The sequence below is a fragment of the Thermobia domestica genome, chromosome 7 (assembly GCF_964235325.1).
Source record: "Thermobia domestica chromosome 7, izTheDome1.hap1.1, whole genome shotgun sequence".
NCBI lineage: Eukaryota > Metazoa > Arthropoda > Insecta > Zygentoma > Lepismatidae > Thermobia > Thermobia domestica.
In genome coordinates, this window is record NC_137460.1 from 205,559,614 (window position 1) to 205,586,969 (window position 27,356).

The 27,356-nt window shown below is 37.6% G+C and overlaps 1 protein-coding gene across 1 annotated transcript in view; it reads left to right on the forward strand.

The window, feature by feature from the left end:
• Nucleotides 1–1,752: 1,752 nt before the first annotated feature.
• D1 (D1 chromosomal protein) overlaps nucleotides 1,753–27,356 on the forward strand; it is a gene marked incomplete in the record, with an annotated part of 32,617 nt that continues 7,013 nt past the window's right edge. Inside the window, 4 exon segments of the mRNA XM_081765846.1 lie at nucleotides 1,753–1,900; nucleotides 13,424–13,482; nucleotides 23,504–23,583; nucleotides 26,142–26,288. Of these exon segments, the coding sequence (XP_081621972.1) occupies nucleotides 23,524–23,583; nucleotides 26,142–26,288 (207 nt within the window).

A 27,356-nucleotide genomic window follows, 5' to 3' on the forward strand; every position in this document is an offset into this window, starting at 1 on the left:
TTTCAATTTCATACCGAATCCTCCCTCAACTGATTGTTCTGCCTAAACTTTGAAGCTTCCTTATAGTTAAAAAGTGTCTACTGATGACGTCATTGAGCATGGGTACTGATATACAGAATTACTATAGGATGAAAAAATGAAATGAAATCTTTGAGTTTTACGCCCCACGGTTATGCCGGTTAGGCTAAAGGAGACGGTGATTATGAGTGAAATGGTGGAATGAAGAAAGTGGGAGGAAACGGGAGAACCCCGAGAAAACCCACGAGCACGGTGTTTGTCCACCACGAAGTTCACTTGGCGGAGGCTGGGATCGAACCCGGCACACCAAGCACCAGAGGTGAACGCTCTGCCACTGAGCCACCGCGCCCCCTTTCTATAGGATGAATTGAAGGACGAGATGGAAGGAATAATGGGACCATTTTTTATTCATGATACATGTGTTCGTAGAAGGATTAAATTGAATTTTCAGTTTAGAGTATCTTTCAGCAGTGAAGTTATATGAGACGTGGACCCACAGCTTAACGTGAGATCCGAACTACACAAGGTCCCACAGAGAACCGAACCCGGGTTTCCCACGCCAAGGGCTGTATGTATTCGTATTCTGCATCTGGGATTTTCTAAGCTTCAGGATTTCATTGGTTGACGCGTAATCCGTTGTCTATAAATGTTTAAAGAAGTTAAAAGCATTACTCTGAAGCGCAGAGCACCGGGCGGTTGCCAGGTTCGCCCTATGTGAAAACCGCCACTGCTTTCTATCCCCTTCCCTCACATTGTTATCCAGCCATGTATTCCATCAGTTTAGTTGCATATTATTAATTTCCCTCAGCCTAATGAGTAGGCCTACTAACATTTCAATGCCTGATTAATTTTAAGTTCTTGCTATTTCATAGTATTTGGTTTTTCGTTGCCAGAGATAATCTACACATACATACATAGCTTCTTTAGAAGGAAATGAAGTGAACAGGGAATACACTTGTTATCAATATATTTTATTGATTGAAACATCCCGCAATTAAATCAATCAATTCTAGTTCAATTCGTAACCTGCTTCCTCTGCATTCCCCATCGAAAAATTGTAACAAAATATTTGGGAGAAATAAATTTTTACAATAACCTATATTGAAAAACTGTATGAATATTTTTTTAAAAAAAGTTGGTTTCCAAGCATCACGTTTCGTTAAAACTTTTTAAAAATTAATATTAAAACATTGATTTTTTCTTTCGGATTTGTCTGTGTGCTCCTTTTGTTAAAATCCGGTTGCTAGATTCGCGTTAGCTAACACACGTTGACGCTGAAGTGGCCAAGCTAACTTTCAACATATAGAAGCCACCCCCCTTATCCCTTGAACATCCACATATTCACAACCACATGTAGAGACTATTAGATACATGTTGCCAAATCTATAATTTTAGAAATTCTAAACACATTGAATTTATTAAATTTATTTTCTATATAGCCTTACTATATTTTGTTTCTGCATAGATATATGATTGGATTCCTTTATAGATACGTAGCATCGATAATAAACTTCAGAAATTGTGTGCAGTCGTATAATGTTGAACGGGCAACTGCGCACAACTGTATTTATTCGATGTGTAGTTTAGTGCATTCGCTTTTTTTTCTCTCTTTCTCGTTTTTCCCCTCCAATCTTGCGCAGCCGTTATATTTAAATATTTCTATGATCTATTATATCTCCTACAGATTTTTTCATTTACTTTCAAAACCCTCTTAATGTTTCTCTAAATTTTAGCTACACATTTAGTACTTTTTCCTCATTTTAGAAAATAGATTTAATAATTTCAAATTTGAAACGTAGATGATAGAAATTTTGGCGCGAACCCAGACGCCATCTACGGCCACGCGCTGGAACTACTCAAGCAGGCAACTTCGTGAGGCGAGGTAAGTGGGGTAGATTTTCTGTGTGTTTATATTGTATTTCCTTTGTTAATTATTTTTTATTGTGTAATATAAATATATTGGCATGAAGTATATTTTTTGTAGCAAATTTTGGTATATATATGTTTTATGTGTGTTTGGGGTATCGCGAGTGAAAAATGAAAATTAGTTTATTTTTGGCGGACCTATCCTCCACACAGCGAAGCCATGGCGTCTGTGGATCGAAGTCTTCTAAAGCGGCAAGCAGACTACAAGCAGGAGCCGGTTCCTTCGTGCATTTTCCCACCTTCAGACGTGTTAGAAATTTAATTTTATTAAAGCTTTAACGTTAAGTATAGGGGTTGCAATGATTCGTGTGATATTTGATATTTTTTTCCTACGAATTCTGGGTAGGTCTTGTACCTTTTGACGCGTTCTATAAATAGCAAAAAATTGATGAGCTATTCATTCATTTATTTTCGTTGGAGATCGAACAGATTTGAAAATGGCGGGCGCGGAATTTCAGTTCTTTGATTACGAATAATTTTCAGAAATATTTTTCTTTTTACAAAAATAAATTGTGGTACTTTCAAATATGGTAGGGAAGATGTGTAATTTATTTCTTGCTCGGCGGACATGATGGGAACTATGAGAATCAGCTTCCATATTGGCAGAATTTCGCACTTTCCTATATAAACTATGGATACGGATATATTTCGTCTATTTTTAGACTTTTGGCGCTCGAGTAATATGAAATACCTTCAGCAAAAATGATTTGGAATTAATTTGCTTGACTCTTTTCTAAGTTCCGGGAAGTTATTTACAAAATAAAAAATCGCTGAAGTGCAGCGTAATATTTTTGCGGTGCAATTCTTAATAATGAAAGTACGGAGTTAATGAAAAATAATTTTTATACTGTTTTGTATAACAATTTTGGAAGATATGCTGTACTTAAATGTATAGCAGCAATGAAGATATATGTTCTCACAATGGTCCCAGTGTGGAATTTTGTATATGCGTGTGTGTTGGTATAATTTATTGATCGTGTTGAAATTTTATATGCAACTGAATGTAGGGAGAGTACATTGGTTGTGGGTACTGGGTCTTTAACACCGTGGCGTGCTCATGATGGAGGGACGATTAATAATTTTAGCAGTAGGATGAAGATCTACTATGAAGAATAACTTAGCTGAATTATGAATAATTCTGCTGCAGTGTTAAGATGAAACTGGAAATGGCGAGACAGTTCTTGTTTTGGAGGAGTATGTTTTTGTGGAAAACTAAACTTTGGAGATAGTGACACTTTTAAGATTAAACGCTTGCATATGTGGCTCTGTGTTTAACGAATAACCGCTAGATTTACGGATTTCGTCTACTTCGTGAAAGAAAATCTGCCGTGTAGTACAGTACAAGACGGTTATGACTTGAGTATTAGGCTCATCGGAGAAACTTTTACAGCTCAATGGGTTATCGTGTTTGCCTGTTACTAAGAAGTTCAGGGAGGAAGGACTGATTTCAGTATTAGACAAGTATTGCTGTGATTCCAGGTGAAGGTACTTGTTCATATTACGGAGAGTAGCTCAGTGGTAGAGCCAGCGTTGCCAGACTACAGAAACAAGTTTATCGTCACAGTAATTAAAAATTTTCGAATATCGGAAGAAATTATCGGATTTCTCGTAATATCGCCCTTCCTTATGCACAATGATAGTACTAGTGAAAAACCTATATTCTATCTAATCCTAAAATTATTGTATGTTTTGATAAATATCGTACACTGACAACGCTGGGTAGAGAGCTCCTCCGTGGCTAAGCGGTTAGCGTACGCGCCTTTGGCGTGGGAGACCCGGGTTTGATTCCCGGCGGGAGCTCATGTGGTTCGGATTCCACGTTAATCAGTAGGTCCACGTCTCATATAGCCTCGCTGCTGAAAGGGACGCTAAGCTAAAATCAACTCAACTCAACAACGCTGGGTAGAGCGCTTACCTCTTGTGTGAGGGATACGTGGCACGATCTCGCCATGTAAGTTTGTAGTGAAGGGCGTTGTGTCTGGATTACGGTTGCGAAATAGCCGGTATTTCACCAGCCTGGCCAGAAATATTGCTGTTATTTTGTGCTGAAGACCGATGACCGGCATTTTGAAACCTGTAATCCGGGGTAAAAGAAGCATCGAAATTCTTTAACAATGCCTTTAGAAATACAATTTCAGTTGTATTATACCTTAAGCGATATTTTTTAATCTGGTAGCTTTTTTTTTTTTTTTTTTTTTTTTTTTTCATCATTTATTGAACATCAGAAATTCGATAACAATTAGTCTTGTGAAAAATTGTATTGAACATTAGTCAATTGTGTAGTTTGTCGTAATTGTGGGACACATATAGCGACACTTAAGGTCTGTATCATACGGAATTTACAGCGGGTCCGGGTAATTTTATTTTCCAGTTTTGGCAACCCTAGTCTGGACCTCTTATAATCTCAATCAGTTGGGAACCGCGGAGACTCGGTGGTAGAGCGTTCAGCTCTGATGCATGGGGTCCTTAATTCGTTCCCAGCTCTCGCCAAGTTAGCTTTGTGGTGGACAAACACCATGCGCATGGTTTGACTCGGGGTTCTTCTGTTTCATTCCACTTGCTTAATTTCATTCATTGCTCTTCTCATTCTCAACCTTCTTAAAACTTAGGTATTTTAATAAACCAGTTCTTTCAGAACATAAGCGTGGTTCATTATTTTTGATATGCTCTTAACGTTAAGCGGGAAGGTTCTAGAATGCCAGTCCGCACACGTAGGTGAGGATGGGTTGGTATCCAAGTTGCTTCCTTTTTTTTATTGAAGTTTAATACTCAGTTCACCAAGCGAGTAAGGCGGGTTAGTAGCTAGGTTGATTGTATTCTTTATTACAAGTCTGGGAATGGGGACCAGTATTCTAGAACCCTGCCACATTGGATTGAGAACTAGAATTTCATACCACGCAAATGCCGAGGGGGTGGCACATTGCATGTCACTTTGCGACACCACCAGGTTAATAATGTGCCAACGCAATATATGTTTTTTTTTTTTCTTGGAAAGACGCTGCGTTGTGTTATTTTAAATCTATACTTAAAACTAAAAATACCACACTTGTTATACAGTGTTGCAAACTAAGAACGCTGAAGGATCATAAACATCGAAGAAATTATTTTGAAAAAGTATTTAGATAAGTATTACATTTAGCCATGGAGATAGGTTTCGATGGACCATCATGATGCCGTATCTCAAAGCATTCGAGAAATGTGATAGAGACTAAAATTTGATATTTTGCTTAAAATGGCATGTTTGGGAACATTTTAAAACTGAAGTGGTTTAATTTGGTTTTAGAACATCATAATACATTTAGGGAGGTATGATTGCAACTAGTTTTAGGAATCCTACCTGTATAATTTTAAGCGGTGTTGCAAACTTTACCAATGTTTACCCGCTTTATCCAGAATTATTTGAGATATCACGTTGCTTTTAACCGCATTCTGAGCAGTTCGGTTAAGTATTTATGTGAGCAGTTTTTCGAGGTAAAGCTTTTCAAAATAGATAGGGGTGGCATTTAGTATTTTCCCCAAATATATAGTGGTCGTCACGTGATCTCCAGGGTTTGAGAAAGATCTTGCTTGTAAGTACTAGCCAGACCGTTTTATAGTCAGTTTTTAAACAACTTTACTTACCAAGTATAAAAAAAGTACGCGCCACTAGCGAGCAGATTTTTCAAGCCTTGGTCATATAATATATATTAGACGCTAAAGTACTTTGGGGGGTCGCAGTGGCTCTGTGGTAGAGCATTCACCTCTGGTGCTTGTGATCCCGGGTTCGATCCCAGCCCCCGCCAAATGAACCTTGTGGTGTGAGTGGGTTTTCTCGGGGTTCTCCCGTTTCCTCCCACTTTCTTCATTTCACCATTTCATTCATTACTCATCACCGTCACCTTTAGCCTAACTGGCATAATCGTGGGACGTAAAAATGAAAGATTTCATTTTAAGTGCTTTGGATATGCATTATGCCGTCCGTCTCACATTATAACTGCTATACATGCGACGAAAATTTGAGCGTGATACTGAAGCGTCGGTAGTGTGCAACACTGAGTAATAAATGTTATAAATTTTAGTTTTAACATGTAGAATGGAAATGTGATCAGTGTCTCAAAGAATGTTCCCCTGTTGATACTTTGGATGGCATTTAGTATCTCCCCGAAATCCATCAACAACTCCGTAGCCGGTATTGTGATTTGCAGGGAGCGTTGTAAACCGACCTCGCTTATGCGTATACCAACCGTCACTGACGCGCCCACTCCGTACGGACGTTGCTGTTAAGTATTTCAGTTGCTCCGCTCCTTCCTTGATTCGGTTGGATGGTGTTCATTCTTTTCAGTTACCACCAAACGCAAGTTGGTTAGGGTTTTATGCCATGCATCCTCAGTGTGTATACTTATCACAGTTACAAATAACGAACCCTAATCACTGCGAAGTGAGCCAGAATTATCAGTAAGTGACTTGGGGAAGAAACTTAATATTACCCCAAAATTTCATCGGGTACTGTAATGGTAGAACGTATTAATATAAATTGTCCCCCTATGTCGATGCTGTAAGAGTAAACCAATCAAACAGGAACTTCCTTAGTACGAATAGAGGTAACGTTAACAGGCTCTTAAGAGTCTATCACTGCGAAATTAAAATACCGCTAATTTTACACTAATTATGTGATATCTTCAAATAGATAAAAGACAATCGAAAAGTGCATCAAGACCTCCGTAGACGATGTTATTTTGCATGAGGTACCGTTGTCACGAGTCACCTAGTAGCTTTTCGTTTGCTCTTATTTAGAAACGCGAAAATAAATCCCTGTTTTCTAAATGGCTGGAAATCAAAAGCAGGTAAATGAGGCGTGATAATGGTATCTCACGCAAAATAACACTATCTAGGGAGGTCTTGTTCCACTTTTCGATTATCTTTTATCTATTTGAAGTTATCACATAATTACTGTAAAATTAGCTGTATTTTAATTTCGCAGTGATGAGGCCTCTTAACAATTTTCAATGTCAACTTTTCCCGTTTACTATGAACTGTAGATGAGAGGGTGTTCGTCAAAATTAAGTGGAGGGACGGGGAAGTGCAATGGTAACAGGGCTGCCAACTAAGTAGTTGGTAATTATTGTGCATGATGGTCAAAATTATGGTATTTTCTAGGGTATTATGGTACGCTCCAAAAATCAAGCGTGATATACAGTAATTAATTTTATACCCCCCATTTGTTTATTTGTAAATTGGAGAGCTACTTGTTTCGAGTTCTATTATTATTATTATTATTATTATTATTAATAGTAATAATAATAGCAGTATGTGACAATAGCATGAACGTCGTTTCTCTTGCGTATTGGTACAATAACATCTGAACGAAATAAATTGTCTCAAGCTTATGATGTGCTAGACTACATTGTGCAGTAAAATTAGGATAACTAAAATACTCATTGACAGAATTCGAGATATAGTTCAAATCACTTTATTCAAGGTCAAATGCAAGGAAGAAAATTAGTGGCTATTGTTTCATATATAGTGTTACACCGTCTTGTACGGAAGGAGCACTAGATTCATTACATACAAGACTATCAGTTTTATCATGCTACATTATGAGAAACCTAAAAAGAAAACGCTAAAATGCTCACAGAATTTTTGTGGCTTCACAGAAACGTTAACTCCTCATAAAATTTAAAAGTTGTACAACTTTATTTGTAATGCATTTCAGGACGTCAAATTCTTTTCTCATGCACAGAATAACAGTCGTTTTGAGCAAACTAACCTCTCTCATTTAGGATTGCTTTTCCACTTAATATTTATTTATAACCAAGTTTTCAGAGGCAGCAACTGAAGGGATATTTTACACTCAAATCCTATCAATAACTAGGGAAGGAAAATTTGGAAGCAAGTCAGCCAGGGCCTATATAGCCCTATTTAAAGGTACCAGTCCAGCATTCACATGGTGAGAGTGAGGAAACCATGGGAAACCTCAGTCAAAATAGTCGGCTTCGAGATTTGAACCCAGGATCTCCCAATTGCAAAGCCCCGCTTATCAGTTACCTACGCTCGTTCGGTGATATATATGCAGAGGATCTCTGTTACTACCTTAGATGCTTGAAACCTCAGTCTGATTTCAGATGGGATTCCATGTGGTTTCGGGCCCGATTAAATTTATGCACCTAGTTTTGCCCACGAGACAAGGGAAGATAGAATTTTCGTGATGATTTACGAGATGGACAAAACTCTTCCAGTAAAAACAGCATTTTTTTCTAGACGAGACAGCTCTTTCACTGCACCTTTTAGAGACAGACCCAAACCTTGCTCAGATTCAACATTACATGTCTCTGTGTTGTAAGGAATGAAACTCCAATAAAACAAGCACGTACTATACTTTAAAAAAATGGATAACATTAACACGCACCAGGGGCGGATCCAGGGGGCCATCGCCCCCCAGAAGAGCAAACTTTCTTATTTTATATAAAAATAAAACCCATCCCAGAGTTTGGCGCTCTTAAAAGTAGCTCTAAGTAGCAGCATTACAACCCACCTCCCCCCAGAAGTCCGTCCTGTATCCGCCCCTGACACGCACAAAATGGAATGGCTCCATGCACTACGTGGCCCCGCGTACCGTAATTGCTAAAGTCTTCGCCTTTGGTGCGAGCAGCCCGCGTTTGATTTCTGGTTGGGACACTCGGTCGTAAAGATGCGTAACAATTGTTTTTTTCCTGGTTTCTCGTAATTCAAACTCACGAATGACGCTATGGCACCTAACATATAGGTCTCAGATCGCTTTTTCCTTCCCCATACCCGAATAGTGTGATCGCCGAGATTCGTTATCTCTAATACACGATGGGCTTAAGGCTTTAGATGCCAGTAATGGTCAGAACTCGTGTGTATAAATAAATCTATATTTACATCGATAAATCTGCACTACAAAAATTACATACTAAAGGAGTTTCCTAAAAACTCCTCCGTATCACTATTGAGGTCTGTAATAAATGAGAAAAGTTATTTTTTTAAAAATCAAATACAATACAGTGGTACCCTTGCAATTGCATTTTTTTTCCTTCTCAGTTTCCGATACGGCGCAGAGGCAAGTATTAAAGGACAGACAGAATCCTCATCTGCCAATAACTGTTTTCCGAAAAGAAAACCACCCCAGTCACTGCGTTCTAAAGTGGAGCAAAGTTGTCCTTTTGGTAAACAGGGCAATAAAGCTATTCCGGGATAGTATATGTTTATGGTACCGTACTTCAGAAGGTGGAGACAGAGAATACAAAGAAAGTGAAACCAGTGTCATATTTATAACTTTATATTCTATGTGGAAAAAAATACAAACATTCAATATTCTTCCGATTTTCCAATATTTAAGTGAAGCAAAAAGACCGTCGCGTCTCCTGGATTATGGTACTTTTGCGTACCATAATGAAAGTACTATGGTACATGGTACAGGACCTGAAATTATGGTATGTGTACCATAATTATGGTACGGTTGACAGCCCTGAATGGTAATGAATTGTGATCGGTTTACTTTAGTTGATTACTGTCACGTATACGATTGAACGCATATAGTCCCGGGATTCATTCTCGGTGGAGCACACATTTACACGAGTTGACGAGCAGAATGCGGGGAGCATGGGATATGGAGAAGGTATTTGGATTTAAAAAGTACAAGAAACTTCGAGAGAGCGAAGTGTCATGGCGTTAATAATCAGATTTTGATAACTGATCACCAAATAGAACTAGTTGTCCGGTCGTCTGTAATCTTTTATGGGCTGTAGGTGAAGCTTTAGCTATGTAACATGTGAGACCGATTTACACTAAACTTTAACAATAATGGGAGAGGAAGTCGGCTTGTAATCTCTATGGAAAAGTATCTTCCTTTATTTGCTTTGTCGAAATGGAGACGACTCCGACCTGGATGACTTAACTGCCGAGTTCGGAGGTTGCAAAACAAAGCTCTTAAGGTCGCCCGTATCCAGGATAGGATAGCCGGGCGAGGTTCAGGACTGTAAAGCAACAAAGCCTCGTGTCTCTAATTCACTCAATTTTTTTAGCCCTCCGCGTTAGTCTAATCAGCGAGCGCACCTTTGCGTGGGATCCGTGTTTAATTCTTTGAAATTTAAACGCATAGAGGTTGTTTCGGGTCAGTCTGAAACTAGACCTACGTTACATATGAAGCTTCAGTGCTGAAAGGGACGCCAAACTTGTCAGTGGCATGGCCTGCTTTTGATATCAATTTTTAATTCTACATGGTCCTAAAGTAGAATCACAAGACGCATATACCCTTACTGCGAAATCCTGGAGAGAGAGAGAGAGAGATTCCTCTCCACGTAGTTCCCTCGTGCCTAAGCAGTTGGCGTGGGAGACCCGGGCTCGATTTCCGACTGGAGTTTTATGTAATTCGGTTCAGACATGACAGTGTAGATTCACGCCTCACATGGTCTCGCTGCTGGACGGGACGCTAAACTCAAAATCAAGTCAAATCAGATCCTTTTCAAGAATATCCCTCATCGCCATGTGGTGAATAAACTGACATTTAGGAGATTACATTAAATTATATGTAATTAACGAGTGAAATAGTGGTTAGCGGTATCCAGGGCCGTAGTTTGAGGGAGAAGCCATCTTAAGACAAAATTTTCTTACTCTATATACGATATGAACATAAAATGAAGCATCAAATAGGTTCACTGCATTACTTATACAAAACAGCACACAAAAGGTAAATAAAACAAAAATGAATTGTGGGCCCATTTCAGTAAAAAAAAAATGTCTACTATTAGGGGCCCTAGAAATAATATTCATTCGTATGACTTGGAGATTTGTCAATGTTGTCCCTTTAATAAATGTCGTGTGTAGAACGGCCCCACATACCTCGCCGTGCGGGTGGCCCACAGGCTCCGAGAGCTTATAAAGAATAAGAGAAAGACAGAAAGAGGGTGCCTAAGAATTAGGCACCCTCTTTCTATCTTTCAAGGGGACCCAAATACGAGTATTAGTGCTTTACCCACCCACCCAGAAAAAAATCTAACTTACGGCGCTTGCGGTACCCTTATCTTAGGCAATTTGATGTCTTGGAGGTTCAACTATATGAATCGATCGAAGCGTTGCGACGCAGTTTTTATTTTTTAATCATCATCCTCTTCTATTATATCAAAATTACCAATACAATAATGTGTTATTTCTGAAAATATTCCTTGTTTAGGGCGCGCGCCCTTGGTGCTTGGGATTCTGAGCTCGATTTCCGGTGGGACAGCATTGTCCATTGGTTCGGACTGTAAGTCCACGTCTCGTATAGCCTCGGTGTTGAAAAGGATGGCTAAATTAGAATCAAACTGCACGCAACCATTATTCGTCGTATAGGCTGATACACAAGTTAATTTGTTCTTACAGGGTCAGTTTCAAGATTTGAGTTTTATAGCTTGATCTTATGGTACTGGTACATTTGGTTTAAATGTCAGGATGTTATTTTTTATAATAGTGGTTAAAATATTGTGTGTGTTTTGTTAGAGCTAAGAAAACGTATTTGGGGCTGAGATTTTGAGATGCGGACCTATTTAAGATCGTAACTTGGAATTTTAGCATGTGCATTATTCCGGAGTTGAACGCTTTCTGACCATAAATCGTTGTGCTAGTCGTGTACCTCAGACAGGTCGTGTCTGCTTGGAAGAGTTTATCCCTAGCTCTATATTCGACATGAATTCGGTTCACGTGAGAGCTTCGAACTGATTGGAATTAACATTTATTTTCAGTACTGAGGCGAAAAGAAAGTATATATTGTTTAAAGTGTAATCTGAATCAGTACTAGTTTCTATCCCAGATATGTATCTGCACGAAACTCTCTAATAGGGACCGAGCACATTAGGTAATTGGCCACAAAGTTTGGAGATTGAGGTGTAACGTGGGGTAGATGGGAATTGAGGATTCTACGTAAAACATGGCAAGGTTCTAACTTGGTAGAGAAAGGAACCAACCTATGTGGGGGACCAGTGTTCTACAACCTTCCCCAAAATATGATTGTGTAATATAATCTAAGTGCTCACAAAAGTATGGAAACTGGTTTTGAAAGAATCAGTTGATAAAATGTGGGATACACCGAGTTTGTCGGAAGTCCAGCAGCATAGGGCGACTGTTGCGAATAAAGTTACGAAGACTGAAAGACTTGTTGCAGTTAAGGTTTGGTTCTAAAGTTGTCGAGTTTTCGAAACTACCAGCCATTTGGGTTCTATACTGGTAAGGTGCCCCGTGCTAAATGTAAAAGGAACATTTACAGTTCAGCAGGCTGCTCCGAACAGAACGTCAGGGCATGCAAAAATGTCACGGAGAACGTGCACATTGTTGTGTGAGGAACGTAAAACACTGAATCAATTTCCCAACAATGCTGTATTGTTCATATAGTGAATACCCAAGGGAAGAGCCTAATAACTGGCAATGTTGCTTTTTCATTTAACGTAGGACGCGTTTACCAGTGTAGAGCCCAAGCAGAGGATGCTGTTAGTAATATTCTATCATTTTAGATTGAAAATCACTTATTTGCGTCCCGGGTTCGATTCCCAGTGGGGGCACTCAGTCGAAAAAGTGTAAAAAGCTTTTTCAGGTCAGCCACCCTGAATGGGGTTTTCCTCATTCACACCAGGCAAATGCCGGGGTGGTACCTAACTTATAGATCCCAGGCCGCTTCCTTCAATTTCCCTGGATTGTGTGCTCGCCGAGGGACGTCATCCCTCACACGTGAAGGGCTAAATGGCCTTAGATGCTGAAAGCCCAGAAATCTAAACCCTCACGTCACTTATTTGCATCAACTTTAAATGGGACCTTTTGATACACCCTGTATAAAATTCGTGTGTGTTCGGAACATGACAGTGTTCATTATCTTCAGTTGTACGTCGGAAGGGAAGTAATTACTTAGCTTGGCGTGTGTAGCCTTCCCGCTAGTTTAGTGGCTAGCGCGTGTGCCTTTGATACACATGGTCCTGGATTCATTGACGGCGGGAAAGCGTTAAAAGTTTTAAGCGCATTACGGTGGATTGGTTTCCACTTTGCATTGTAGGTTCTTATAGCCTCGGTGCTGGAAAGGATGCTGCTGATTATTGTCCTAACATCGGAATGGTTTTCATGGAATTTCGTACAAAATGACCAAAGGGAATTTTAAAAAGATTCATTCGGAATTCGCCATATCATCATAGTATACATTCAAGTGGTTGGAATGTGCATAGCCCCGTCCGTTTCACTTGCGTTATTACTGCTGTAAAGCCAATCAAAATTTGTGATGGACTGCAGCGTCCTTATTTTGCAACACCCTCTAATAACCTAGCGTAGTATTATTTGAAAAATAATGAATTTGTGTTGAGTTAGCAACCCTTAACCTGGTGGTTCCACAATGTCAAATGATGTTCGCTCTGTGTATGTGATATTGGTTTCTGCAGTGGTTTAAAACATTGCCATGACATGTACTGTTCTCTGGAATGTAATCTGTAAATTATTATTTTTACATATTTCGTATTGGTTTTTGCAGGTTCAGGTATAGAAGCAAAGTCAGCAGTCGCTGCGTTCTTATTCTTCGATCAGTTTTAGGTATGACTTACACTTCCTTTATTAAATATGATCCAAATGTTTAGTTATACATTATAGGTATAAGGTTGTTTACTTTTTATAAATTTGTGTTTGGTATTTGTCAAGTAGTCAGTCGTTACATTTGAGTAGGGTTCATGTCTCGTGATTTGGATCCACATGTAAATTCTAGGCCCACGTTTCACAGCCCATGTTACTGGGATGTTGGCAGTAAAGATAAATAGAAAATTTATTCCAGTACTATCGTCGTTGAAGTTTTTCTTTCATTCTTTTGTAAATATTTTCCAAAGTTTAGATACACAGAACTAAGTAGCGCTTCATTAACTCGTGGATGTGTGCTTAAAATATACGACGGACTAAGTTATGTACCTATCTGAACGTGATATGCTCGGTGGTGTTTTACTTCTGCCTCAACTTCATTTTTTCTAAATTTGGTACTCCCGTTCGCAGTAATTCTGACAGTTTGGTGTACTGGAATTGAAATAATGTTTGTATATATAAATTATAGTAATTAATAAACGTAACAGCCGTTAACTATATTGTTTTTTGTAAATTTATAACTGAATATGAAGTAATGCCGTTGATATTGAAAGAATACTAAGAGACCCCATCACGGCAAAATTAAAATACTGCTAATTTTATAGTAATTATGTTGTATCTTCAAATAGATAAAGGATAATCAAAAAGTGGAACAAGAGCTCGCTAGACAATATTATTCTACATGAGGTACCGTTATCACGACTCAATTATCTGCTTTCGATTTCCAACCGTTTAGAAAATCAGCATTTATTTTCGCGTTTGTAAATGACTGCAAACAGAAAGCTACTGGGTGACTCATGACAACGGTACCTCTTGCAAAACAATATTGTCTAGCGCATTGTTTCACATTTCGATTATCTTTTATCTGTTTGAAGATGTCACATAATTAGTGCCAAATTAGCTGTATTTTAATTTTGCAGTGATTAGGTCTCTTAAAGTAGCAGTTCTTCGGTTTGAAATTGAGCTTTGTAGGTGTCAAGTGGTATTTAAGTATACACGAAAGACGTTTCTGCTCGTACCCTTTATAATATTGCACACTTTTTTTTTCTTTCTTCATTAAGCAAACGATTTAAAACTGAGTAAAGAATTTCGGTAACGTGGATCCATACCTTTTCCAAATTAGTTTAAGTTGAGCATGTATGTATTACAGTTTTGATATCTAATATTATTTTTCATGTGTTCGTTGAAGCCTGTCATGTCTATCAGCATCTGGGAAATAAATAGTGTTTGGAAATTCACAATCATTACTCAGTTACATTCGATGAAACCAGTACTTAACAATCCAGTAGAGATGTTTGTTGCTGTTTCAGGACGATTCCCTTCCTACCCTTTTCCTCGCTTCATAAGATGGCGTCTTCTAACTGCCAGGAAATGAGTGTTGGATTTCTGTTCGTTGTATGGCAAGTCAAATAGTTTCCCGCTTTTATTATTTTTCTCACTTTTCTGCACATAATATTTCATAGCACAGACGGTTTCTAATCATTCAATACTAGATCGCACATCACTTAGTGATTACTCTTTCTGATTACCACGGAACTTATGTGCTCGTAGCTTTACCTAATAACTTAGGCAGCGCTGAGAGGTTTCATAAGTGGAAATAAGTCTCACTAAAATATGCACGTATAATATAGCCAGGTTCTGTCAGAAGTGGGTGTTTTCTGACTTTATTTCAGTTGTAATAACAGTAGGGCAATTAAATAAACACTTGTAAAAATTAATGGATCAAGCTTTATAAAAATAGAGGAGGTAGGTATATTATTTGTAGTTAACCGAAAGTTTTTTCTCAGTTTACTTGCTAGGTTACAGAAAGCGTCGCAGACTAGGATTTATGCGGTTAGCGCCGTAGTCCGAACTTATTTCTTTTCTTTATGAAGTATGAAACTAATTCCGAGTCCCACTAACAAAATCTGCTGCGCTGTCTTAAGGTTAGCCACCCACCTATCTTTACGAAGATTAATTTATTATTTTCATATGATGATGGAAACTTTTTAAAAATACGCTGTGTGACTAGTAATTTTTGAACAAGGTTGCACTGGAGTGCTCACTAGGAACATTATTGTATATATCGTAGGTTAAGAGGATGATGCGTGTTATAATAACCGCAAAGGATCTACCTTTATCATTCATCGGACCGTTTATTGCAGTCATTATCACGGTTTTCACATCCTTTTATCATGTCTTATAGCAATGTTATTCAACCGGGGGTACGCGAAGATGTTTCTTGGGGTACGTAATCCTAAAATAAGCACATTTGCAGTATTTATTGAATGATCATAGTTGAAGAAAATTTTTAAATTTCCCATGTGCAGTTTATCCCCCTGTAAGTAGTCTTTTGATTGACACACTGATCGTCCTTTTGTTGCGGTCTATTTGCCCCCCTTTTAAATCAACAGAACATGTGTATTGAGTTTAATAAGTTAATTTCGATTTAATTTCTTTTAAACAGCTTCAGGGATACATAATTGGATGGAGAATTGTGTCTAGGGGTACGCGAGAAGAAAATGTTGAATAGCACTTTCTTACAGAATTGAAGAAGTTCTCTGTGATCTCAGAGGATTCCATCCGATTTGCAATAGTGGCTTTATAACTGAAAGGTTTCTCTCCCATTTAAGTATCTTCAGTTCGTGTTCTGTTTAGTGTAACATAAATTTTGGGATCTGAAAAGGAAGTCTTGGCTTCGAAATTGATTTAAGCCATATTATAATATGAAGAAAAAAAATTCTTCCTTCGATTTTCATTTTTTTCTCTCTAAATTTCTAAGTAACCTGTCTGGAAGCATAAAATATGTTTTTAATGGGGAAGTAGTGCTAAATTTCCAGAAATATTTCAATCTTGTAATAGAAATCTGGTTTATGTAAACCAGTTTTTCTTTTTAACGCTCAACTTAAATCTCGTTGAGGTTTAACTTCATTTGCGTCTCTAATAGACTTTTTCTCAATTAAAATTGTTAGAAAACGGTTCGCAGTATTTACATACTTCGTCTCGCACTTTTCGTCCAACTACAGCAGTGATAGGCAAACTTGTTGGAGTACCAACGAAAATAGAAAAAAATCTTCAAATAAACCATATAATTTATTAAAAACAACAAAAGTTCTTGTAATACTGATGGTTGAAGTTTCTTATCCAATTTGAAGTGGTATGTACTAATTCGCGGATTTTAAATTATATCCTTTATTAGTATGTTTGTAATATAACTTTCGAAGTAACCATGTTCTTTTCATTCGTCAGACTAGGAATCATGTGGCTGGATAGAACTTTCACTTTAGTGCTGTTTCGTGTTGACTTGCAACGTTTTGCGAGACTGACTATATTCTGTCTTTATTTTCCAAAACCCTGTACGTGTTCATATACGGTTTTCATAACTAATTTTCCGTTTTATTGTCCTGTTCCACCTTTATATTTCTTTCCTCGAACCACTTTTCACCATTCCTAATTCCACGACCAGTTTATTTTATTTTCTTTACGTATCTTTGATGAGGTGTTTCTTAGTACTTCGTTTGCAAAGGTACTGTTGCTGGGGTTTTACCACTTTCCTACATCAGGGTCTCGACAGGCCTCGAAAGTCAGGAAAATTTACCGAACTTGTTGTAGTCGATTATATATGGGAAGAAAGCGGCCGATTAAAAAAAAAAAAAAAATCGAGCCAGGATTTGTAGGTATCTTGATTCTTACACATCTATTTTAAGGTTATTGAATATATGCGTCTCTTAAGGTTGCAGTTGCTCAGTAGTGGAGTGTTCCCTCTAGTGGATGGGGTCCCTGGGTCGATCCTGGCTCGCGTCAAGTGGGTTTGTGATGGATGAACTTTTTTCTTGTCGGCTTTTGCACTTCATTCCACCACTTTCATAATTATCACACTCTTTTAGTCTTGAAGCATAAACGGGGACGGGTAAAAAGTAAAACAGCCCATATTTACATGTATAACGGGAACCATTGTTTTTCTTATTTACACTTTTTTGTAAACGTCTGTTAGTTTGTCAAAGTTCTCAGATTTAAAAGTGTATATACAGAGTGTTTTATTAGTCACGAAATCAAAACTGTTATGAATGTCAAATTTAGCTTTTGTGTCACGATTTTTTTAATAATCTATACAAATACAAGTATAGACTGGAAAATTTTGTTCTATAAAACGTCAAAATTCACCACCAAAAATGTCTGGGCGGATTTAGACGCTACCAAATCGCAAGCGAAGCACGCTTCTACCACATGCATGAAAATTCGGCCTAATTCGCACTAACATTATGGTTTGCTCCAGAAAAGGTCACGAAATTTCATTTTGAAATTGTAGTAGACGCCCTTATACACTGAAAAATACAATTTAATTTTTGTAAAGCGATTTACATTTATATGGGCTAGAAGAAGTCAAGATTAAGCATTAGAATAAGCGTTCGTTTCAAAGAACACTGCAATATTTAACATGATTAATTAGTGGACTTTAAAACTAGATGGCGTAGGTACTCAAAAGCTTGGATTAGATGACTTCCGTATTTAAATCACTTATAGAGTATGTTGCGCTGTTTCTTCCCCGAATCTCAGGAAGCACCAGGCAGACTATTATTCGTTGCTTCATATTGTAACTGAATTATGGTAAACTATACGCTCAATTTTCTCAGTTTATACGCATTCGAGGAATTATTAACTTTTATATTTGGCATTAGAATTTCTCAGTTCATTATTTCGAAAAGTACGAAGTCTACAATTGTATTTAGTAATGAAAATAGGTTATACTAAATTTCATTGTAGTCTGAAGTTGTGTGCATGTGCAATTTCTCAAATAGAACTAGGAATTTTAGGTGCAAAATTTTTTTAAAAGAAGTGTCAAATTTAAAGTGTAAATATTTATAGAATGGTACCAAAATTTGCACCATATATAAGGACTAAAATTTCACTGATTTATTAAGAAGTCAGTCTCGTGGCTTAACATACGCGCATTTGGCTCGGAATTCCTAGCTTTGATTTCGGGTAAGGAGCTGGTGTAGCTGGAATTCCACATTGATCTGTAGGTCCAAATCTATCAACCCATCTGGTACTCCTCTGTGGTAGTCGGGTGGCTAGTACGTGCGCCTTAAATGGAAATGGTCTTGAGTTCGATTCCCTGTGTGAGGGTAAAAATTTGATTTCACTATAATTTCCTTACATAAGGCATCCATACTCTTTAGCCTAAAGGCCATAACCATGCAGCGTTAGAGAGAAAGTTCATTATAGTCCGCGTCATCTGAATTGCGTGTGGCATCAGCCAATAAGCTCGCAGTGCGCTGTTACTAAACCTTCAGGGAAGAATCTAATCATAATTGTCAACGAACAAAACCAAGTATGAATGATTAGATTCCTCCCTGAAGGTTTAGTAACAGCGCACTACGAGCTTATTAGTTGATGCCACACGCTAATTCGGGTGATGCAGACTATAAGTAAATATTTCTATGCAAAAACGTTCAATACGGATTGAAAGTTGCCGTGATTGATTGGTTTCATTTTGCCACCTGCCTTTATTTTTGTTCAGTAACTTTCGTTCTACGACTGCACTGAACCTAAAGTAATGTGGTGACGCAACGCTGTGTTGTTTGCTTGAGGAATAGCATGCCTTAAAGGTGTTTCTATTGCAGAAAAGTGCAAAGGTGCAACCAAACAGTCAAGGGTCACGTTCTTTTGCAAGACAAAGTAATTTGGGCACTTTAAAAGTTGAAGAAAAGAAAAAAGCATCTAAAATTCCTAGCTCGAATCATAAAATAACTTCATTGTTTTTCCTTGATTTTCGCACTTCTATAATGGAGCGGTGGTGGTTTTTGCTTTCATGGGTTGTAGGCAAGCTTCACTTCCAGCTGGTTTTCACAACATCAAGTGTATTAACATTCTTACTTCTCTGAGTGTAAATTCGTCACAAAAGTTGAGGAAAGTTAACTAATATTTCCCTTATGCCCACTATTACTCAACGGTATGAATTGACGAATGATAAGACTACAGTAGTTTATTCCTGTTTTTAAAGTAGTTCCGGATATACACAGTTTCCATATTCGGCTGTAGAGCCAAGAAGTGGATATACTGTAGATACTTTAATAATCATCAGGTAGCAATTGAAAATGGAGTAGATTGAATACACTAACACAAAAATTTGATTATATTAATGGATTCACATGGTGGAACTGAGGAAAAACGAGAATTTGGATGGACAGCCGCTGGATTCAAATTTGGATCTCCCGATTGTAAAGAATACGCTAATCACTTGCCTCGAATTGCGCGAGAATTATTATTATTTCTTCAAGTACATTACTTCACCATCGGGAGACCTGTGCTCATTTTCCGCTGGGTAAGCTTGTTGAGATCACACGTTAAGTTGTAGGTCAACGTTTCACGTAATGTTGGAGTTGAAAAAGGACTTTAAGCAGTAAACTAGCAAATAAAATAGGGTAGTAATCTATGAAGAGCTACTAGATTCTTCTAAGAAGAAAGATTTTTATGATATGAAAACTACAAGAAGTGACACAAAATCTCTTTTTCGTGCAAATGATTGTCGAAGTACGACTTCCGTATTTTGCATTCGACTGCTGATTACGTGAGATCAATTTTTATAAGCTAAATTATTCTTTTTATGTAACAAGAGTTACTCGATAGGTAGTGAACATGGGATTTCATGCATTACAAGAAAAAGTACATTTTGTTACTGACGTTGGTAAAAATTAATTTACAGCTTACACGGCTATATATGCATATTTCGGACGGCTCTTTCATATTTCTGCATGCTAGAGCATGATGATTTTGTCTTAAACTTACTGAAGATGAGCTTTATTTTTATGAATTCAATGCATGGAATAATATTTGTTTTACTAAAAAAAATTTTCTTTCTATTTAGTAGTACATACAGGGTGTAACACAATATTACAAAGCTTGGGAGATGATTCTACACACAGAAACAAAGAAAAGAAGTTCGTATGACTCATATTGCATTGCGACGTCATAACTGAGTTATGATCTGTTGCAAACGTTGGAAAATTTCATGTGACATCGGATTACGGACAAACAAGAGGTGCGACATGAAGCAATTCCAAACATTTTGAAGGAAGTAACACCTGATTGACAAAAGCGGAGTGGTAGGGATACAGCGGAAGGAGTTGCAAGAATTGGAGGACTGGGATCCAGTGTCTTTGTGCATTGACCTTTATAAACTTACGATATGGGAACAGACAAGTAGTAAACGGCAAATCATGTATGTGCAGTACATAACGACCGAACGTGATCAGTGGCGTTATTACAGAAGGCCAGGAGCATATATCCCCCCCTCCCTGACGTGAACCGAAAAACCCAATCTGCAACGACAATTTACTTAAAGAGACTTAGAAACGCCAGACAAATGTGAACTCCTATCAGGAATAACGTGTTTTTCCCCAGTCAAGCGTCGTCAATCCCAATGAAGTGAAGAAAGCCGATAAGTTGTGTGTTTAATGGAGCGGAACTAAATATATATATTTAAGATTGTATGGCAAAGTATCAGAGGATACGCTGTGGGGAAGAATACCACAGCATCATTGTCATAGTATGATGTGGTTTCCGCTCGTGGGGTCCACCGAGTCCGGACTTTTCTTTTTAACAGGGAAATGATTGATGTGTGAACATTTGATTTTACGCTTCATCTGTGCACTTTTTCTTATAAAGTCAATTTAGTTCTGTCATTTTTTTTTTCTGAAAATATAAGTATTTCAGTTATTTATCGGGTACAGAATAATACCCGTTCAATATTACATACACGTAGTGGCTTTAATAGGACTCCCCTTTCCCAACAAAAAAAATTCTGGGTGCGCGCCTGTTCTTCCCACAGGCAGGTCTTTGAGCCGAAGGTTCCTCGGTAAGGTGAGCCCATAATGGTTTGCCATTTACCTTTCTTGGGATGATGACCAATAGTTTAAAGTAAGATCCGAACCACTGGTGTCTTCGCTGGGAATCAAACCTTGAATATGAGGAGACATTTGATTACAAGGCGGTGAGCTCATCCACCCATGCACCGGGAGCACTGTCGTAACCTGTGGTATTTACATGTACTCTGGAATACTGTCCAGAAGCATTCGGGAAGTCCTATTGGAATCTCATGGATTTCGATTCCAACTGGGGTTTACCTGAATGTATTCGCAGTCCCAGATGAATGCTAGGATACTACTTTCAACACACACTCGCTACCTTCTTACCCCATCATGAATGCATAATTTTCATCACAAGTGTCAGTCTGCAGGGGTATTAGATATCCGGGGGAAGTACAAAGAAGTCAAGATTGGGCACTCTTCCACATTGAGGTGTTACAGATCCATGTCCTCTCTTTGTGCAAATCTTGCGCCGTATCCCTACTACTCCGCCTTTTTTTCATTCATGTATTACTTCCTGCAAAATGTTGGAACTGCTTCTTATCGCATCTCGTTTGTCCGCAATCCGGTATCATGTCATTTTTCAACATTTTGACAGCTCATAACTCAGTACGACGCCGCATTTTACTGAATTGCATGGATTTTCTTTTCTTTATTCTTAATGTGTAGAATAATCTCCCAAGCGTTCCAACATACATTGTTACACCCTGTAAGTAGTACTGGTGGGTTGCCATAATGGTGTATTATGTTAAATGTAGTTGTTGTTTTGCCTCGCGTTCTCTTGCAGCAAACGAGCTGTTGGGTTCATCAACACATTTCAATCGAAGCTTTTCAGTAGTTCTAACTCGGAACAGGCTTCACTGCAGAATTAGTAGGACATTGTCAAATCGGTCCCAGTTTAAAGAGAAGCCTGCTTTGTCGATTGGAACAAGGTTCACCGTGCGAATCGCTTCAATGTTCAGAGACTTATGAATATTAGTAGGTCTCTGTTGTATTTCTTAAGTATTGAAGCGATAGCTTCACTGATATGGAATTCAAAATTTGTTTTCAAAAAACTCGTATATAGTAAGCGACTATTGTTTGTTCCAAATTTTTCATTACCTTACATCTTTAGAAAGTTACTAAACCATCTATGATTCTTTCAGAGATATAACTTAATATTGTTATGATATAACAGGTAGTTTGTTGCAGGAAGATGGATTTATTAAACCTTTGTGGCTTGTAGCTTCACACACATTTCACGAACAAAAGCATAATTTTTCTCATCAACAAAGTGTCCAAATATAGCTGCTTGAAATTTAGTGCGAATCATGGTTCAGGAAACCGTATAAATAAGGATCATAATACTTCAGAGTACATAATATTACTGTAAAGTAGCATTCGTTTCGCCTTTATGGTAATTGTCCGGGTTCTATTCGCAATGGGAAATCTATGATTCGGACTCCGTGCTGCTGTCATACGATTACAATCTCCAAAAGTGAGATCTGCAATTCGCGATTAAGTTCTGTGTCATAATTATGTGACTTACTCAGTTCACACGGAATAGGCCTAGTATATTTTATTATACTAATGCCTAGTAAAACCTATTGTACTATAGTTTAGTGGTTTTACCAATAGGAACTTAGTGAATGTGAAGATGAAATAGACATTAGAAAAGGTGCTGAATTATCCTAGAAAATTGTAGTAGTCATCGTCGCAGGTATAAGCTTCGTTCAGTGTATCATGTCGTATGTGAAGGTAATCCAATGGAATTTGTGACGTTTTTAAAATAATAACTTCCGCTTGCCTATTTTCCGTATGTAAGGTCGTTATCAAATTGGTTACGATCGTCATCACCCATGATGGAGCTTTTCGTAAACGCTCATTCTCTTTCATCTTGTGAGCGAGCGACTAATGTCTGCATCTACATCCATACAGAACATCAGTCTAATGAATAACAGAAGTAACTTCGCCTAGTCTTAATAGTAGTTTATTATTTCCCCTGAAATTTGTGCTTCTAATCGTGCATTTACTAACATACGGCATATTTTTCAGACTTGATATAAACATTATCACTGTCATTCACGTATACCTTATGAAATAGTGTTTTCTCTTTCTTTGATGAAGTTTGGTTTTATCAGTATCTGTTATTTTTGTAGGCAATTAGCTTTTGAGCAAGATGGCAGATGACAGTGTTGCTGCTGGAGACGAGAAGAAGAAGAGGGGTCGCCCATCCAAGGTAAGCTAAAGACAACAAAGACTTTTCCTTTCTAATTTTTCATTTGTATTAGTTACAATATTATATTAAGAGGCCCCACCACGGCGAAGTTAAAATACCGCTAATTTTACAGTAATTCTGTGATATCTTCAAATAGATAAAACATAATCAAAATTTGGAACAAGATCTCCCTAGACAATATTATTTTAAATGAGATACCGTTATCACCACTCACTTATCTACTTTCGATTTTCAGCCATTTAGAAACCTGGCATTTATTTTCGCGTTTTTACATGGCTGCAAAGGGAAAGCTACTAGGTGATTCGTGATAACGGTACCTTATGCAAATAATATTGTCTAGAGCGCTCTTAATCCATTTCGATTATCTTTTATCTATCTGAAGATATAACAGAATTACTGTAAAATTAGCGGTATTTTAATTTCGCAGTGATAAGGCCTCTTAAATGCCTTGTGTAATTAACATTGGTACTATAGAAGAGTTCAATTATAGTGTATCTGTTTTCTAATGTTCCTGTTTTATACAGGTAATACTTAATGCAGTACTTGTCTAATAATTGTGTTTGGAGGGATACGTCATTTGTTGGGATAGTGGAAACAAAGTTTTGCTAGTACATGTTACTTACGTATTTTCCTACATTATCGCGTGGTAGATTGGCGGGGAATAACTGATTATTGTTTTAAGCATTCGAAAACAGTTCCTTTATCGAGCGTATAAAACACTGTGTTTCGAATTGCTTAACTGCTGATGTTCCTCGGACAGTTTTACAATTTTTCATTCCGATTTTTATTGTTACAATCGGACTTATTCCCAGAAATACCCAATTTCTTGAGTTTTTTTCTTTCTTTCTTTGTAGAAACTTTTGTTTCTCAACAGAGTTAACTTAAGAATGTTACGGGAAATTCTATCGTACAATGTGAAGATCGTGTTCTGAAAGTCTTAAGCCATTATCTGGTCTTAGGATTAAATGAAGTTTGTTTGTCCCGGGGTTTATCTTCTTTTAGTGCTCTTCTACAGTGAATCAAACTGGACCACTTGTTCTGCGAGTCACTACACAAGCGGGGAGTAGACCCCAAGGATGAGTATCCGATTGTAATGCTTTTGAAGTATTGTCCGAGGAATATTACTAAGTCGAAAAATTCGGAAATTGTTTGCGTGTGTGTGTTCTGCACATATACAATAAAAAGTACAGAGTACATTGAATAAGAGAGTTTAAAAAGCATTGTGTAAAGTCTATATACGGTCAAATATTGTGATTAAAATATTTTCATATTTAGGCATTCAGATTATGGGAATGACTTCATATACGTAAACTTTTGAAGTAGGCTTTCTAGGTAATTATAGATAATGGTAGAGCTTAAATAAAATCTGACCAATCCACATTTATTGTTACTAGTTTAGTTAGTTTCAGTAATGTGCCATTGTCTTCTTCAGATACTGCTTCTGAGGAAGGTGTGATGCATATAACTGTGAACTATGTGTAACAGTTCAGAAATAATAGTGTTTGCCTTGGTCAATATTTAAATTATGGTGTGGTTCTAAAGCTAGAAAGAGAGCAGTATTCATTATAGATGGATCAATTTAGTTTGTCAAAACTGATTAGGATATACGGTTCTGAATAATAAAACTTGCCTAAATATGACTGAAAATAGGTGTAATTTTGGTCCCAAATATGACCTAAGCATAACTATGGTTCAAAACTCGAATAAAAACTTATTTTTGTGTTTACACAAATCAAATATGTTTATATTTAATTAGCCCTGCAAAAAGATGACGTGTGGTAGAAATCCGAACCTTAATGGTCAGTAAACTTGTTAGTGCTCGCCAGGAATGAATAAACAATAATCCTGTTTTCCAAACTCGGTAACTACGTCTCATTTTCTGAAGAAAGAAAAAGAATACTTTGGAAAAAATACTCGAGTCACCCCGTTATTTCTAAACAAACAAATGATTAGAATGTGTAGGGGTTAACTTCTAGTGTAGATTCACACGGTAAAGGAAAGACAGCAATAGAATTTGAACCTACGCCCCTACTTTGCATTACCAAGGAACAAATGGAAGTGATTGAATCCTGAAGTGGTACTACATTTTTACCGCTTGTGGTTTCAGTAGAGAGGTTAGAGTGGACACAATGTATTCTTGGGAAACCTAATTGATTGCAGAAAATAGTTTCACGGTATCTATAACCGTTTTTACTTTATAATTAATAATGTTAAAATCGGAAGTAGTTGATTTCTGTCAATTTTGGCAATTGTCTTTATTTGTACTACTTCCGGTTTGAATAGGTGTTGAGAGAGATGGTGCTGCTTCTTAGAGCGTTGAATCAATTTTTAAAACACTTTTGGTATTTGTTTTTGCTCTATGTAGATCAGTATTGGAACCCAGTCTTAACAATAAATGGAAGTAATCATTTCTGGTTTTAGTAGAGTTAAGAATGGGGAAGAATGCATTCCCGGTACGTTTAATCGATTATACGAAGTGCTCTATGATCAAAGTAGACTTGCAACAGTTGATTTCTGGTAGGATGTTTTCGTTTGAGAGTTGCTTTCCTTTGTTTTAGGCGGATTCTGGTGCTGCAACCAAGAAGGCTGAGAAGCGCAGTCGTCCTGCCAGCGAAGACAAGGCCAAGAATGCTGGTGCTACACCTGCTAAGCGTGGACGCGGAAGACCCAAAGGCTCCAGCAAGAAAGGCAGGAGCAAGGCCAAGGTATTTACTAGCACTTGATTATTATTATTATTATTATTATTTTCCAATCCTTAAAGGAATTGTTCAGAATTTGTAGGCGACAAAAGATGATCATTGAGTCTGGTTGAATTATTAGCAAGTCAAGAAGTATGATGGTTGAGAATTGAAGCCAAATAGAATTCGAAACTAACTCACGGTTCATTTTATGTCATGAGGGATGTTGTCTATTGTAATTATTGTGCTTCTCGTTATAGGTGGTAATTACCGCGATAAGTATCTTCGTGCGCTGTTGTTTACTATAGCAAATATATCCGTATTCATATGGCCAATCTTTGAGAAACTCAATTTTCTTGTAGATATTAACTCTGGAAAAACCAGGAGGGGTGGGGGAAACAATTTTTTTTGTAATACAGTGCGAACGCGTTTCTTCAAAATGAACCCATCGCGACCAATTCCTGCCACATATTGCAGTATGCAAACCTTCCACAAACTCATAACCCGATGAAAAATAAAAGCTGCATTTGGAAACACTATATCCTGGAGATTGGAATTGAAATGATCACACAATGAAGAATGCAAATACACATAAAATGGCCATCTTATAAACATGCCGTAAATGGTAGTGACGCATCACTGAGACGATTTACGATTTTTGCAGTTGCAGTTTTACGATTTTTTATTTTTGGTTTTTTCTATTTCATTTCATTTTTTGTGTTTGGTTTTTAATTGGCCGAGGAGTTGTTTTACGTGTAAGAACCTGGGCATTTTTAGCTGCATGGACTGTACGGTGTAATTATAGATTTAATAGCGTGAAATTCCAACACTAATTCCTCCATCTTAAAGTAACTCATGCAAGTAGGCTGACATGGGATGATATCAATAAAAATAAGTAACTACTCCTGAGAAATCCTGCTGGAGAATCGAAGCAACTACATCTGGAGTAATCTCCTCCCTCAATTTCGTATCAATAAAACAAGCCACTACTCAGGTCTAGACTGCTCCAGATTTATGAACATTCACTCGCGTGTCCTCTGCGCGTAGCAGTGAGTCGTATCAAAGAAGTGATTACTCATTTCTCCTATCCGTCAC